The sequence below is a fragment of the Salarias fasciatus genome, chromosome 23 (assembly GCF_902148845.1).
Source record: "Salarias fasciatus chromosome 23, fSalaFa1.1, whole genome shotgun sequence".
Taxonomy (NCBI): domain Eukaryota; kingdom Metazoa; phylum Chordata; class Actinopteri; order Blenniiformes; family Blenniidae; genus Salarias; species Salarias fasciatus.
Window position 1 is genome coordinate 1,588,255 of NC_043766.1, and position 17,630 is coordinate 1,605,884.

General features: G+C 47.9%; 1 protein-coding gene across 1 annotated transcript in view; it reads left to right on the forward strand.

Moving 5' to 3' along the window:
• Positions 1-17,630, forward strand: part of tgfbr3 (transforming growth factor, beta receptor III) — a 46,392-nt gene continuing 28,762 nt past the window's right edge. The window contains 5 exon segments of the mRNA XM_030083617.1: positions 1-225; positions 6,663-6,743; positions 6,745-6,816; positions 6,818-6,853; positions 17,419-17,556. Coding sequence (XP_029939477.1) covers positions 1-225; positions 6,663-6,743; positions 6,745-6,816; positions 6,818-6,853; positions 17,419-17,556 — 552 coding nt within the window.

A 17,630-nucleotide genomic window follows, 5' to 3' on the forward strand; every position in this document is an offset into this window, starting at 1 on the left:
ATGAACTACTACCTCGCCAAGTGGCCTGAAGCAGAGGCCAGACCCAACAAGGTCTTGGTCTACTGCTACTCCAACGTCAAAGTCCTCATCACAGACCAGGGCCGCGAGTCCTGCAACTGTGTCAACGGAGAGCTCTGCAGACGTCTCAAGATCGACCACCGCAAGACGACCGCCTCCCACCACAGTCCAACGGCCAGGCTGAGCGATTCAGCCAGAGACTTTGCAGTGCCGTTGTAAAGTACGTCAGCGAGCAGCGGGACTGGGATGAGGACATCCAGCTCTTTTGTTATTTTTTTCCTTTGTAATCTGCCATTCAGTGTGATATTTCTTCATAATAATATCTGTGATCTTGTTACATTTTTAACTATGTATAATACTTGTTATATACCTCAATAAATATGTTTTTTTAAATGCTGGTTTGTTTTCATTATACATTCCAAAAATAATTTAAAAAAAATTAACCATTCCCTAAATTTGGACGGGGGACCATTTTCCATAGGGGGGGTCCATAATCTATGGGGGTCCATTTACAATCTTACACCGCGCGGTGACTCGGTTCAGAGAGTGAAAACGAGTGTCTCAGCAGCTGCCGGGTCACTTCAGAGCCCAAACGAGCCTCGTCTGTGTGTCCATACTTCACATCCAGCAGATAAAACTCAATCCGTCAGCAGTGTTTCGGCTGTTTTCTCAATCATGTGCCAGCCGATGAGATTACGCCACAGAAACGTGCCAGTCCCACCCAAACACCAAAGAGTGTTTGGGTGAGATTGAGTTACAGACAGATTTGTGGGGTATCTCAACTTCAGTTTTCACACTTTGAAGGGGGAGTTTACGACTTCCCTAATGGAATTCAGGCTCACCCTCTGCCCCCCCCTCATCCCATTCCAGCTTCCTCCACTTATTCCTCCAATTTTACAGCCCGGAGATAAATCCTTTCATAGGCAGGACCAGAGAAGTGAACTTACTCAACCCTTATGAAAGGCTTTACTCGCTTCCTGTAGTAGTGGCTGGCGGTTCAGGGGCGAGTGGGCCGTGCAGATGTCAACACTGCACAGTTAGTACTTCTTTGGTCCAAAGCCCCCGAGGAAAACAAAAGATGGTAGAATATTACCTTCCCCAAACTGGCCTGGGAATCGTGCCCTGCAGCCCAGGGAGGGAGACCGGAGGATTCCTGTAATCCTGCTCCCCATATGGGAACCGGCAGCTCTGGACGGGACGAGGTCTGCTGAAGCATGTCCCGCTTCATCACATCTGAGCATTATGGACAAGTATGCTCAAAATTCATTAAGTGGCCTTACTGTCGTCCTGTGTGTGTGTGGTGTGTGTGGGTGTGTGTGGTGTGTGGGTGTGTGTGGTGTGTGTGGTGTGTGTGTGTGTGTGTGTGTGTGTCCATGTTGTCTTCACTGTCTCCTGCGTCTCCAGAACCTCAGTCAGGAATACTGGGACCGGCACACACGAGGAGTGTGTATGCTCACTGGAGGGAAGGTTGTGTTTATTTATCTTGGAAATGGCTTTGTGGGAATATCAGATTTGTCCCGAACTGGCCACACGCTGACATCACTTCCTGTACCGAGCGCTGGCTGAATGCCGCTGTGGAAGTAAACACGACTCACCCTGCGTTTCATGTGCGGACGTTGAACCTAGCAGGGGCCCGCGCTCACCTGTTTGAATCCCGTTCTGGGATTATGCTATTGAGCCAGAATGAGATTGAAGCCTGGACGCCCAGCACTGCTACCGACGCACAGCTTCTCACTGGATCTCGTCCTCTGTGGCCGAGCTCCAGGTTTACGTTGGTCTTGGGATCTTTCCCTAATCAGGAACAATCAGCCAAAGGCAGCATGCAGGTCCTGAAGTACCCTTCTTCATCCCTCGTGGGGTTCACTTCATCGTGATCCTGCGTGTTTTCGTCTTTCCTTTAAGGCCGAGTACTTCTGAAAGGAAAATGTTGTTAAGTGAAAGAGGAGGTTTCTAATTGTGTTTTTGATCGCACCTCTTCAGTCGCAGTTGACAAATGACTGGAACAGAATGGTCTGAAAGAGATATTAGTGTTTGAGTCACGCAGTAGGTTTAGATTCCAGAAGACAGACGGCCAAGGACGGGAGCTGTGTGACGACTTCAGAGCTCAGATTAAATTCATCAAACAGAATGTTTTCACAGTCACCCTGCTTAGCATGGATTTACTGCACCCACTTCCTGTCATCACCTCGAGCAGAGCCTAAACACCATTAGGGAGTGTGTAATTAGAAAGAAATCATTAATATCTTTTTACAGAAAATAAATTTTCCTCACAGACGTGGCCTTATAACTCCATGTTCTGTGTTTTTCCCTTATAAATCATGACGGTAGTATTTGATACTAATCTGCCCCAAAGAGCCGTGACCGCAGAAATAAACATCGTAGTGGGGGCGGCCGGGAGGAACCCGAGCGGGGTGTGGTGTGTGTTGGTGTGTGTGTGTGTGTGTGTGTGTGTGTGTTGGTGTGACTCGCTGGGTGGCTCCGGTGGTCGCTGATCAGAAATAGACCAACGCCCACTGCTGCAGAGAAGAGACATTGCCGCTGTTAAATGCTGACGTTTTCAGTGTCGGTTCTGATTGCACTCTTTCCAGGCTGTGTTTCATCAGGTGGGTTCACCCTCAAAGCCACAGGGATTTTTTATTTGATATTTTTTTATGGATATTCTCTGCCCTGTTTAGGTGTATCACCATAACGCAGCTCAAATTTGAAGAACTTAGTCCAAATTTACACAACATTGATGCATTTTTTCCAGAAAAGTTTCCCAGTTTCAACTCTTTTAAAATCACCAAAACTCCATCTCACCTCACATCTTGAAAGTTAGTTATTAGCTGCACATCTGCAATCACAGCTTGGTATAAACAAATCCTCCTCACAGTCCTGAAGCTTTGAAAAGCGATGGTTGGACATGCTTGAGGAGTGTCTTCCAGTGTCTTTCAGTCCCTGTTGGGTTACGGAGAGTTCAGAGTGTCTGCCGGACTCGGGCTGGATGGTTTTTTCACATGCAGAACAACAGTTTCTCTCATTTTCCGCTCCTCTGTGGGTGTTTGTGCCCGCCACCTCAAAAGCCACAGCCGCCGCCGGGAGAGACAAAGTCTGTCCCACTTTGCTGTTTACCCGATTAGAAAGGGGTCAGCTCCAGGAAGGCAGACCCGCGAAGCGACAGCAAGAGGTCCAGTGCGGCCTGGAAGCAGCCGCCGAGCCGCTCTTCGTCCTCTGGCTTCTGTTTTAAAGTACTGTAAGTTTAGGTCAGGAAAATGATTGTTTATAAGAATTGGTTGAATTACCTGCAAGTAGAGCAGCTGAAATCCCAAATGATTTATCAAACTAAAGACAGCAACATCCTGTGTTCTCTGCTGTCCTTTTGAGAACACTACTTTTCCCCATCTCCTGATGGACAAAATAACCACGACTGTGAAACGAAGCTGCCCCGGTTCTCCAAGAGAGCCTGAGTCTGACACTGTTCATTCATCCAACAAAAGCCTCCAACGGCGCCTGAAGCTCCCTGTGAGCGCTCCCAGACTGCAGTGGTGGTTATTACCTCGCTGGGGAGCGTTGAGCCGTTAAGAGCCTCACTCCTCCCAGCCGGGATCAGCAGAGATCCTTCTGGAGCTAAAGGAACACGTGAGCTGAGACGGAAGCGTCCAGAACCGGGAAAAGCCTCCTGACACTCTACAGTGGCTCGCGGCATTTTGACCTTGATCTCATATCTAACTCTTCAGGACAGTAGAATTTTGTGTGAAAGAGTTCATTATTCTTGTTGCAGGTCTGAAGATAAAATGAGATGTTTTTTGTGTAAAAGTACCTGGGGAGATCACCCAGAACACCGACTCGTCCAGAGAGCATTTATCCTACATTATCTTAATGAAAGTCCCAGACAGAGGCGGTCTGATTTAAAGGTCTAGTGCTGGATGAAGCCCTCACCACCATCATGTGGGGGGGTTTTAACGTTACTGTGACAACTGAAAGGCTTCTGGACTTTTCTGGAGCTTGACCGAGTCCACGAGGATCATTATTATTCTCTACAGTTTTATTAAACTCCAGTGGTGGCTCCGGATTTGAAGAGACTCTAGGATAAAACCATAATCATTACGGTTCGCTCTCTGGGACTCGTGATGAACCTCTGTAGCTTTTCTACTGAAGATGCAACATGTTATGTGACCATAGAAAACAGATCAGCTAAATAAAGCCCGAACTACGATAAAGATCTCAGTCTTTGGCATGAATACCCCGGAGTGTTTACAGACATTTCTATAGCAACTGTTTTACATATGTGTGACTGATGTGTTTTTCTTTTTTATTTAGTTATTATTTCTCATAAGTTATGGATCGATGTTGTTTTAAACGATCATCTTCCCCAAGAGATAAACTACATGAAGCCAGATTCACCCTGGAGAATCACAAACAAGCACCTCCCATAAATTAGGAATATTTGTGACAGTTTCCATGGTCTTCCTCTGCCTCTGAAAAAGCAGGGTCTCACCACAATGACTGCCCTACTTTCCCGATCACGTGGTGGATTTTGTCCTGAATGACTCTCGTTTTGTTGTGTTTTCAACAATTAGACGATCCAATCATTTGGCCAACAAATGGTGTAATCTTTTGGCGGTCTCCCAGAAAGCGCGCCGCGCTCCTTTGTTTGTCGTGCAGTTGTTTGTTATTTTCCGTGTGTGAGGGGGAAAAAGTGAGCTGAAGTGCCCTCGGACGTGTTTGTGGGAGTGAGGCCTGATGACATGGCTGGGAAGGGAGTAGGCTTTCACTCCTCTGGGAGGAAGAGGAGGCTGGAGAGGCGGGGGGTGAGGCGTGGGTTGAAATGCTGATACACCGCAGGTTTTTTACCATTAGACCCTGTGTTGTTTTCGTCGACCCGCGGCAGGAACGCTCTGCCAGGTTTTGATATATGTCTGCCGGAGGACAGTCTCTATCCGGGTCTGACCGAGGCCGTCAGAGCAGAGGACGGGTCTGATGAGGGTGTAGGATCTGTCTCTGGAGACAATATGGTAACAATAAAGCCTCTGTGCTTTTCTCACAACAAGGAGAGGAGAGCTATTGCCATACATGATCTCTGGCTTTATGCTGATCTAACATGGACTTATTACACAGCACGGAAAGAGAAAACAATAGCTATGTGTTCTGAGCACGAGAAACGAAAAGAAAAAAAAAAAAGAAGGCCTCTTCCCCTTAGCTGTACCCCAGCGCCGGCCAGTGTGTGTTTGGAGCCAGTTGGAGGGAGTTAACGTTGTTATCTAACTGTCTTTCACTGAACTTTAATTATTTCCAAATGTTCCGTCTGATTGCCATTGGCAGCCTCTGCATGTTCTGTGTGATGGATTTGAAACGTGAGCCGGCCTCAGCTGGCATAATGATATAGGGGCAGGGCTTGACCTTGAGGGGGGAAAAAAAACTCACTTTCTCATAGTTTACACAAGGCTCTAGCGGAGAAAGCTGTTCTGGTGGCTCACAGAAAGCCTCCTGTCTTAGTGGCCCGTCCTCTTTGTGGGTTCGGTGAGGATTCCACCCTGAAAAGGAAGTTTACGTAGAGGAGGCTCCCAGGTTGTGCTGAAGTTCAGTTACAAATCATCCGGGAGCTGTTCGGGATGCTCGGCGTGGAACGCCGAGAGCGTCGGTCCCGCTCTGCAGACGCTGGAGACAGATCGCAGATGAACCGCCGACGGGCCGGGGTCGGCGTCACGAGACCCTGCTGGGCGCGGCGGCGCTGGTCTGACCCGGTCCGGAGGCTGTGGCGCCTGCAGCCCTGCAGATGAGCCCAGAGAAACACCTGATGGGTCTGGTTTCTACACTGATCAGGACTCAGTGGTGTGTGTGTGTGGTGTGTGGTGTTTACTGAAAGACTTGCTCAGCTTTTCCACTTACTGACAGTTTTGAGGTATCAGTAAAATCCTTCTTTCTAATCCCCAGTTGTCTTTGGAAAGTCCGTGGCTGCTCGGTGAAGCCCTCCTCCATCCCTGGTCCAGGACTCTGCTCTGGTGCATTTTTATTTACATGTGGACACTGGGTTACCAGTTGGCCAGCCTTGGCCATATGTTTGTAATTTTGACATTCCCACAATATAGTGAAGGTGTATTTGCATTTATGTTGGTGATTCTAGTGAGATCTGTTTCTGTTTTTATCGTCTGGGTTGTTTTTGTGAATTTACTCTTCATCTTGTTCTTTTTTTTCGTTTTGTTTAAAAAAAAAACAAAGGCTATGGCAGCCATTTTATGGTAGAGTGGAAGGGAGATTAGGAAGAAAATAAAACTGGAAAAATAAACAAATCTCCTGCTGATGAAAGTTGTTTGGTTAAAGCAAGCTGCTGCGGCGGACGACTTCCTGCTGCTGCTTCAGGTTATGAGTTGCCAGCTGGTTTAAAAAAAATGCCACTACTATTTTTCCTACAAGTACTTTCAGCTCATTACACACAGCTTTTGAAATATAGGTGTTGCTTTATATATATATGTCTAGAAATGTCTTCATATATATAATTTGCTTTCATTTTGACTGGGTTATCTCTGCTGTTTTCTGAAAGGTAAAGATATATTGGGGTCAGGTCGTCGGACTGGTCAGTAAAATATGGTGAACGTTAGCTCCTGTCAGGGAGCTGGGGCCTGGTCCTGGTTCTGCTCCTCACCCTGCTCCGTCTGCTCCTGCAGGACCTTTGCTTCGCAGGCCCGTGCGAGCTGCTGCCGTCGGGCTCGGGACACCCGGTGCAGGCCGTCCTGCGGAGCTTCGCCAGCCCTGGCGGGCTGCGCCAGCAGGCCAACGGTCGGCCAGCCGCAGGAGGTCCACGTGGTCAACCTGAGGGGCCCGCGCTCCAGAGGGGCCGGACAGCAGTCCCGCCAAGGTCAGTCCGCCTCACGCTGCTCAGGGGAATTCACTCCAGGAGGAAGCCCATCAGCAGGCAGGTGATTGGTCCAGCCTGTCACCTGACATCACCTGGACAGAGGAGGAGCTGTGATAGGGCGATTTATGCAGAACTTTAACTCATACAATAGAATCAACACATGATTTCTGTGAAAATCGGAGTCTGGTCCAGACGACTGGGTTGTAGAAACTAGAGACAGAGACCATAACCTGTTCTGAAACCGGGCCTTTATGTGTTTATTTACACTTTGAAATTCACCATTTTTGAATGGGTTCCAATGAGACTCGGGCTCTTTTGAAACCAACATCATCGCCCCCTGCTGGGATTTCCCTGGAATTACAGGTTTTCCTGCACTGCAGCGTTGACCTAACTGTTTGGTGCTCAGGGTGACACTCTGTGTTGCCAGATTAGGTGTTTTCTCCCTTCATATTTAGGCCCGTTTACGGTGTGTTTCAGTGTTTTTTGCCTGGAAGACCCTGTGGAAATGTGGCTCTGACTCTCTTGAATAAAGTTAATCTTTTAAAGTGCGCCATTCACAGACGCCAGAGTGAACGTTCATCAGGCGGGAACACAGCGCCTTCAGTTCACGTTCGCACAGAATAAAGGAGTTCAGGCTCAACACTGGTTCGCCCTCCATGCATTTTTTGTTTGTTTTCTGGCTGCTCAGGTTCTGTATTTTTCTCCTACACCGTCTCTTTCTTCTGAGTTCTGGGTTTACCCAACCTTCTCCCAACATCGGCTGCAGCTCCCCGCTCTCCTGAGTCGGACTGAGGACTCTGGACGGATGGATGGAAGGAAAAATGTAGTGAGTCCGTGTTTGGGTTGTGGATCCGTCACAGCAGAGCTTCGGCCAGGCTGTTTCCTCGGAGCTGAGTGGAAAAGGACTGGCAGCCATTATCAGAGGCCCAGATTAGAGTCGAGTGAATGAGGGCAGTGGAAACACTGAGTGGAGCAGCTCTTACTGTTTATCTGGCCTAGAAAGAGAATCTAGAAGATGAGGGGACGGCAGAGCACCTCTTCTATCTGTTCATCTTCTGTGAAGCTTTCTTCAGGTATTGATCTGTGTCCGAGTGTCTTTCTAATCACGTATTTGTTTTGCTCCGCCCTCCTTGGTGCGTCAGCTCCGACTTTCGGCTTGTCTCCCGTCGGTGCTCGTCGCTGGCGTCGGTTGAAGAGTCGCTCCCTGCCTTCAGGTGTTCTTTGGCCACACATTGTGGCTGGAGTTCTCACCAGCAGACATAGTAGGAGATGAATCACAGACTCCACGGTCCTTGAAAAAGTGCTGTGTCTGGATTTTACCCCCGTCCCGAGTATCGCCGTCATCATCCCCCTCATTCACAGCGTGCATCGACTTGTTTTGAAATTTCACCGCTGACGTAAAGCTCAGCTATTCCTCAGGCCAAATGTACAGAAAGCTATTGTGTGTGGAAACGCTGCATCGGCAGGCAAAATAAAGGCATTAATCTCGAGGCTTGATTCCTGCTTTCGTCCCAAAGCAGGAGATCAATCTTCAAGGTATTGTCGTATACATGTTTAAAAGTTTTCTGAAGTGAAAAACGCAAAAATGATGCGTTTCACCAGAAACATTGTCGCGTAAATTGGGAGTTTGTTATGTTGAGGACGAGCAGCTGTGATATTCTTCTGTGAAAACAAGGTTACGTTTTCCACTTCTCTGTTCGTGTTAAAAAGAAGACATTTATTTTGAACCGATGGGGGAAAAAAAAAAAAAAAAACTTCAGAGTTTCCTTAATGTTAGCGTTCTCGTTCGGGTGTGTGGTCTTTTGTTTCTTGAGAATCATTTATTTAACACTGAAGCATTGACTGTGAGATTGAAAAGCCTCCCTGAGCGGACTCTTTGAATGCTGCTGGACGCCTTTGGTGTGTTTAAAGCTCATCAGAATGGAAGGAGTGCGCGCTCCCTGTCAGTTATATAGGATCTTTGTTCCTGAGGAAGATGAGCCACACAGGCGAACCCGTTTGTCGAATTCATGTGGAAAATATGGGAATTAAAAAAAAAAAAAAAAGGCAACACAATGTCTAAAAGTTGAAATGTAAATGACTTGGAAACAATAAGCAAATAAAGTTCACTATTTTGAACATCTAAAAAAAACCCTGAACATTTGAATAAATCAAAAATAAAACGTGTATGAGATAAACTCTTACTGTGAAAGGATAAAGTGGAAATGTTGAGAATGCAAAATGTTTAGAGTTTGAGAATAAAGTCAAATATTTGGAGGTAAATTTCTAGGTTGATGAATAATTGAAGTGCGTTGTAGGAAGTCAGCGTACGTTTCAAGAACCAGCGGCAGACTGACGGCCCTCCAGATACTGAGATTTGAATCACGTTTTGGTCAGTATTGCTGTTTAACCTCTTTTCTCTAAAATCAGAGAACAAATCTTTCAAACCGAACCCTTCAGGAGCACATGAACATCGTTTAGTCCACGTCTCAGCGTGGCAGGATCAAACTGTTAAAGTTGTACAGAAAACTTCACCTAACTCGGTTTTATCAGCTCTTAAAAGTTACCCACAACCTTCACAAAAAGAAAAAGATAATGTTTCCACTAGCTCTCAGGAGATTTCAGTGGACGGATTAATGATTCGTAAACACAGTCAGCTGACAAACTCAGGTAGCCACGTTTGTTTTCTAATGCTCTGCTTGTTATTTTGTCCGAAGTAATATTGTCAGTCGTGACGAGAGTTTATTTATTGTGAAGCAGAGCGGAATGATAAATCCGTGGTTGGACTGGAACGGACCACGGACTCTGCTGACTTACCTGCATGTGTGGAAACTCACAAGTAGATGTTTTAAAGGTAATTAGGACGGTCTGACTTGGCCTTAATTGGTTCTGCAGTGGTTCCCCGGCTCGGATCCGTTTTGGGTTTTTTCTGCTGGGAGGACTGGATCGGTGCAGGATGTGAATCAGAGCAGAACAAAGACCGGTTCTAACCGAGCAGGAAGAAGATGCCCGGGATGTCTCTATGTAGCCAGACGTGTTGGCACGGCAACGGACTGAAAACTACGCCCGTTTACATGGAAACAGCACTGATGTTACAGCAATGTAGTTATCATGTTGGACCCCTAGGGGGCGCTGTTGTTTGATTATCTAATGAAACCACACACACATTAGCAATGAAAAATACAGACACAAAGCACTCTGGACATTAACACTGTTCTGTGTGAATCACTTTAACACACAGTGAACCCTTTTCTGTGCGGCTTCAGAATGAGGTCCGCTGGTCCGGTTCAGGTCCGGTTTCAGGTCCGGGATTTGGGTGTGGGGGCAGCAGAAATCCGTCTGTCCGTCCTCTCTTTCCCTCAGCCCTGAGTGTAGAAGGTCGCTGTCCTGTTGCAGGAGGTTCCTGATCTGTAGATAGACTGCCTGAGCCCTTCCCCGCTCCTTGGTATCTTTTCCACCTGAGACATGGGCAGACCTAGATCTAGCAGGACTGTGGTTTTGTTATTTTTTTTTTTTGGGGGGGGGGGGTCAGCCTTTATGTCACATTGCCGTGTCGTTGACAGTATCTGATCCTGATCTTCCGTGAACTGGAGGAGGCAGCATAATCCTGTGGAAAAAGGAATTATGGCCTGAAGCAAAGGGATCCTTTAACACCTGTGGATGAACTCGAGAGAGGCTATTCTCACTTCAGGAAAAAGGAACTTGTTATTATTGGTCCGTGACCTTTAAAAGTTCTCAGCCAGAGGAACCCTCTTCCTTTCACAACGCAAGAACATTCCTGCTGCTAACGCCGAATCCTGACAAGTTCATCATTTGAATACTGCAAAAATCCAGTCTAATCAATCCAGAGTTCACTGTAAACACGGCCATTCAAGGACAGCTTCAAGCTCCTTTGTAAAGTTTCGAGTTTGAGCCCTTTTGGTCTGAAATGTAAAGTACGCTATGAAAGTGGACTTTGTGGACTGCAGTAGCACCGGGTTTGAATCAAAATACATGGTCCACAAACCTCAGTTGTCCACTCCTTCTCAGCGCACAGCGGCTGCCAGACCTCAGCTTCGTTTAAAAATGTATTGAGATGCTGGCTGTGCTTGTACAGCCTTTGCTGGGTGAATTTCAACCCTCAACAAAAAACATGGAGGCTGAAAACAGTCGGAGACGTGGGGCCATCAATAGTGACGTCCAGATTTTGTGTTAACTGCTCAATTTAATGATGCCGCTGATTCTCCACAGCGTGTCTTTGTCGCTCCGCATGTCCTCCGTGGTCTTTGTGGACACCGGTGGTGATCACAAGGCCACATGTGAGCACTTCTCCATGCGTGTGCGCACACATCCTGCCATGTGTGAGGCCTGCTTTCGCCTGCCTTTCATATCCACATGAGAGCGCCGCGGCCGTGCCGCCAGTCCGCATTGCCGGCAAACGACGTGAAAGCAATGAGTTGTTTCCTGCCTGCCTGCGCCGGTGAACCCGTTCTGCACGGGTAGTAACCGAAGGTGTTAGCCGCACGCAGAGATGCACAGCTGGGCCGGACTCAGAATGTGCACGTTTGGCTCCCAGCCACCCTCCACAGCTAAAGCTGAGTTATTAGGTGCAGCAGAACACGTCAGTGGCGGCTGTAGTGCTGGCCCGGCCGGAGCCTGCAGTGGCTGCACAGTGACAGCTCGCCCTCAGACGGATGCAGAGCAGTCGTCCTTTCAGCCTACGTCCGCTAGCATCGTGATAATGTTGGAGAGGAGAGAGCCTTGCATTGTTGGCGTGTTGGCATCAACAGAGCCGTGGTTCTTGAAAATATGGAGAAAACGGTGATATTTACGGTTGGATTTAGAGAAAGATGCTGCTGCTGCGGGTCGTTTTTCACCCAGTACTTACTTTGTTTCATAAAGCACAATGAGAGACTATTAAACGGTCCATTAGTGAAGGAGAATTTATCGGCGTTCCAGCAGATCTGACCGCCTCCCGTTGTTCGGTGTTTGTCCTGAAACGTTACCCAACCCAGACAGCGACCGTCGGGCATTTCCAGGCTACACTGGCTGAAATCTGTGGGGCTGGCTGAAAGAAAAAAAAAAAAAAAAAAACTCACTTTTTTTCTTGTTCATCCCTCAAACGTTCTTTTTATTCAACATCCCAATTAATCAGTTGGCTGTTTATTTCAAGTACCGCTGAACCCTGCACCTTCTTTCTTCCATAAAATGACCACTTTGGCCTCCGTCTTGGCTGGACAGTGTTTTTTTTTTTCTGTTTCTTTTGGTCTGAAATAAAGTGTAATGATTTTCTTCAGCTCCAGCGGTCATGATCAAAGAAACAGAAACCGTCTCTTTGCCTCATTCTTAGCCGTGTGGGCCTCAGACTGGAAAAACAGGCCCGTTGGGTAGGTCAAGCACAGCGACGGGACTGTCAAGTCCAAGCACAGCCTGTGGCTGCCAGGTCAAGCTGCATGCTTCACAAGGTAGTAATTTCCATAAATGATGGCTCAGACGTTCTTATATTTTCACAAAACTGAGTTATGCTTTTTTGAAAAAACAAAAAGAAAACACCCTAATCTCGGCGAGCTCGAGGGGAGATGGAGTCGCAGCGACCCGGCTGGCCCCGTCGCTCGTTTTTCAGCCACCTCTTCACCCACTGGGAATTCCAGGCGAAATGTGGCTTTTGGTTGGTGGACTGTCGACCCGGAGGTGTCGGTGTTTGCCCCTTAGCTCAACCCAAGCGGTGGTATCATCCTGAAGTGTTTCTCTCTCACGCACACGCACACACACAGGCGCACACACACACACCTTGTTGCCAAGTTGCAACACTGGAAAAACACTCATGGACGCACACAGGAGGAGGCCTGGCGGGGCTTACAGTAAGGGTGAGAGGGTGAAGAATAAATAAAGGGGCTGGAGATATCTCAAATCGCCCGTCTTTCTCTGTAATCAGTTTACCCAAAGCAAACATCAAACGCCGCCGCTGGCTCCGAATCAGGGTGAGGCAGAGCAGATGATTGTTTTATCGGCTGGAATTCGCAGATATCTGGGGCCGCGGGTGACTTGCTGGAGGATCTGGCCAGGCACACACAGCTGTGGCGAGCACAGCGTCGGATAGCGCCGAGCTGCAGTATGTATACGACCGGCTGCTCTCACGGCCGTTCACTCCGCCTCTGGTTGACGCTTCTCGCACCGCTGTGCTGCTGTCAGTAATCCGTCAGGTGTGTCTGTCCGTCTGGTCTGCCATTTTCCATTAGTTTAAACATTCAGAAATTTACCAAGCAGGTTGGTTTTCACTTTTCATAATTTCATGCTCTAGAAATGCTCTGAACTAAACTGACATTAACTCTGGTTTTTCTGAAGGAACTCCTCAACTTATTCAAACTTGAACTTCTCAATCATCTTGTTCCATATCTTAAGGAGAGCGTCCGGTTCTCACTGGCTCCACATGGCATTTCACCACCGCCACTGCTCAAAGCTGCACCCATTCCAGCTTTTTTAAAGGGTCAATACAGGTTCGAGCACCAATAGAAATACTTAATACATGCCGTAACGCCTAATTCACACTTCCTATTTAAACAATATTTGGCATGAGCCAGCTCCAGCTCGAGGTAAAAGTGTTGTGTGTAACGTTTGATGAGAATGTTGCAGCGAAAAGCTAAGTTTGAGCTCTTACTTCCTGCTGGGCGAAACATTGTTGACTGTCATAAATAACACTCTTTATTCCCCCTAATGATGGAAAAATGAAAGAATGCTCTTAAAAAAACTCCTTCTGACAGGTTGTGCTGGAGATGTGTTTGATTAGAAGATAAAATTCAGTGTTTAGAGGAAAGAAGCCGTCCCAGAGTTTGTCTCCATGAGCTGGAGGCTGATCTCCTGCCTCCTCCGTCTCACTGCTGTTATTCTCCTCGGCATTCTGGAAGATTGCTATCCAGGCATCGCTCGCCTCTCTTTGACGTCTGTTCAGATATTTCCCCCTCTCTCTTTTCCCCTTCAGTTCGGCGTTCAGCAGAGCGCAGACTGATGCTAATCACCGCCCTGCAGGCTCCAGGTAGCATCCCCACGCTGCTCAGTATGTGGTGGCGCTGATAAGCGTGGTCACCGGGTTCCTCGTCTGCTTCCCCCCCGCCGCCGAGCGGCTCTGCTCCTCCGATCCTCTGTAGGTCCTCGGTGATCCAAAAAGAACCAAGATCCAGACAGACAAGGCCTGCGTTCAGAGGGCGCATCAGATAGCGGCGCGTGATTGGTCCCAGGCGGTCCTCCGCCGGGTCCTCAGCCAGCCCTCCATGTTTCAGCTGCATGCTTCAGTTGTCAGATCCAGTCGAGTTTCCTGAGTTGTTTTTTCATCATAATCTTCGCTTCATTCTGTCCGAACGCGTGAGGGTTCCTCCAGTTACAGAAAAGTTCCGTGAATAGAAAAAAAGTAAATGACCTGCAATAAAACTGCTGTAGGGACGGCGTAATAAATTCTCAAACCCAAACCTTTTGAAAAATAAGGAAACGCTTGGTGTTTGGCATCAGCTCGTGTTTTAACAATACACTGGTGTAAGTGAAGGCTTTATCCCGCCAGTTTGGGGTTTGCTTTATGTCGTAGTTCTTTCTGTGGCGGACTGGTCTGGATAGGAACCGCTCTGATTTAGCACCAGGACCTGTAAACTGCAAGGCCGTGCAGGAGGAACACGTGCTGGGCTGGTTTTAGCCTCTGATTAGCTAAACACGTTACCGACTCACTAGCCTAATACCCCTTGACCTTTCTATGTGGAGTTTGCATGTTCTTCCTGAGCATGCACGAACGTTTCCTAGAAGAACTGATTCACCTGAGCTGACTTTAGATGTGTTTGAGTGTATCTGTGATGCCTTCAGACCTCTTCCACTGTAGCTGAACTAAGGACTGACTGTAGGCCTTCAGAAGTTGGAGAGGTGAGGCTGTGTTCACACAGCTCCTCATTCAGCACTCTCCCACTCCTTCAGTAGTCCTCAAAGCAACGCCTGGTACTCTGTCCATCCACTGGAAGCGGTTCTGTGGTTGTTGTCGGACTCATAGCCACTCTGCCAGTTCAGCCTTCCTGCTTCATTATTTCTTATTTTTCTTCTGCTTTTGCTTCTTTGGCATCTTGATGTTTGAATTTTGGCTTCTTCTTTTCCTCCTTCATTGCCATCTTCTTCTTCAGCTACTTCTTAGTCTTCGTCCTCTTCTCCTCGTACTTCCTGATCCGCCCGATAGCCTCCACTTTGCAGCCTTTTTTTTTTTTTTTTTAAGCTGATTATTACGTCCTGGTATGGAGAGCATGCTTCCAGATTAGTTTTACTCTTTGGCTAATTAAAGGATGTTTTGGGATTTTCCAACCCACCAGGGCTCATCAGGCACTTAATTAGCTCTGTCAATAAAGGAAACTCCCTTCTCCTGCAGGACTGCTGAGCCGTGCTGATACTGGAGCGACTGCAGCTCATTCTGTACTCACTCGTGGAAGAGTTGCATTCGTTAGCCACGCTCGCAAAATGTTGCATTCAAAATTTCTCCCAAAAAAATCCAACAGCATGCATGAGACCTCCACAGCCATTTCGCACTTAACAAAACAAACAAACTTTGAGTCTCCGTTGTTTTCCCTCGTTGACGTACACACTGTTTGCCCATGCTAACGTGCTAACGGCACGCCTGTGCTGGAGCGCTGCTCCAGCTGTCGTCCCCTGTGCGCCGTTGGTTTCAGTAACGCGATAGGCCCAGACGGGCCCTCCATCTAGACTCCCCACCCACTCCATGAGACCCCAGTGCCAGCCTCGTGACGACCGGTCGGTAGACCGTTCAGCGAAGGTCGAGCCGTTTGGCCGTTTTCCTCGCTAATGCCAGAGCTACTTTGATGCCTCGGCTGCTGCGCTGAAGCCTCCTGGACCTCCACGTCTGGGTCCCTGTGGCTGGAGATGCACAGCAGCTGTCTGTCCAGACCAGGTTGGCCCAGAACCACTCAGCCCAGACCTGGTTTTGATTTGTTTACCTGCTAGAAGAGAAGAAGCGTTCAGATTTTCCACAGTTTTCACTGCCTCTTGGCACTTCCTCTTCCCCGAGCCGTGTTTATGCCGGTGTTTGTAGGTGACTCACGTCTTCTGGAAATGTTTCTGTCTGGGTTTCAGGACCTCTCATCTTTTACAGCTCTCTCTCCCTCTCTTACTTTCTGGCTTGTTCTCATCCTGGGTCTGCCTCCCCCCTCCACCTCTCCACGCTCTGGCCCTCTAAGCCACACCAGGTATGATCATATCTCGGTTGTTGTTTTTCTCGCATTGACGACGCGTTCGCTTTTTCCAGTGTCTGGTCTAGAAGAGGAAAGGAGCAAACGTGCAATAAAAACACTGTAAAAAATAGCGCACCGAGTCCCTCATCTGTTTATTTGTATGGTCATGCAGATTGGTGTTGAGCAATGTCTTCCATTGTCATGTCTCGGGGAGACTTTGGACTGATGTTTGCAGCACTTGCAGGGACCACTTCGCCAGACGTGCAGGTTTTCGGTCCCTGCTGGCTTCAGCTCCCCACAGTCCACTGCTGACGTCTTCATCAGGCTTGTAATGAGAGAAGATGGTTGAAGCCTGGTAAAAAATGCACCGTGTTGTTACTGCTGGTCGATACGGGGGGCATCTAAACAGTTGTTGGTTTGCCTGCTTTTCATGTAGCTGGCTGGTTTTTCCAGTCAGTCTCATACAATTTAATATTACCGCATATTTTATAAACAGTGTTTTTCATAAATGTCCGGTTTTTAGTTTTTTGATAGATGTTCTGATTTTCGTCTGACTTTCACGACTGGTTCACAGGCGCTGGAACGGGTGATGTTGTTGAAGTGATTAGTGAGGACACAGAGAGGAGGTAGTTTAAAGAAGAGGAGTACTAAACACAACCCTCCAGCTCTCATGTCAGCTCGGAGGAGCAAACAAGAGTTTTGCCAAAGCTCTTGAGCAAGCTTTGGCAAACGGTCGTACGTCTAAAGAATGGAGCTAGAACACAAGAAGACGGTCGCATGCAAGCAGACCGTATCTCTTGATACGAGCCCGGGGTCAACAAGTCATCATGACTCGGTTCAAACTGTGCACGCCACGAAACAGACCCCGAGAACACGCCGCTTTGTCTTTCAAGCCTGACAGTCTCATTTAATGGCAGGCCCAGAACCAAATGTGTAATTTGCATGCAGTAGAAATGGTGGAGACCCGCCACATACAATTTTTTTTTCTTTCCCCACCGACTCTCTTAACAAAGGCTCCAGTGTGTGAAAGTTCACATCCTGCTAAGGCTACATATCAAGCGCCTTTTAGGGAGAGAGAGCAGCTCGCTGTCTTTGAGAGTTTATCAGCGAAGCGAGTGCATAAACAACCACAAACGCCTGATAAAGACGGACAATCTGAAGCAAAACACTGCCGCATTTACAACAATAGCACGACTGATGTTTCTGGGGAGACCAAGACTTGTGTGTGTGAGAACAGGTTGTTTTTTGCAGTGTTTTTTCAAGCCGCCGTTTATGTGATGCATCTGCTCGCGTGGATGTTTGCATCGTGTTCAGGAGGCTTTTCTCACTGTCGTTCAGTAGCACCTGTTGTCTCGGGGCCCCAGTTTCACCTGCTGTGGTTTTTCCTTGTTTTCCCAGGTGGAGCTCCACCTGAAGCCCATCCAGTCCATGCTGTACCACCAGAAGCCCCTGGCCTTCGTGCTCAGCTCCCCCCAGCCGCTCATCTGGAATGTCCAGTCGGAGAACCTGGCGCTTCACATCAAACATACCTTTCATGTGAGTCCAGCATCGCTAAAGGTCTGAAAATCTTCCTTCCCAGAGCTGTGTGTTCATTTCCTCACAGGCTGAGC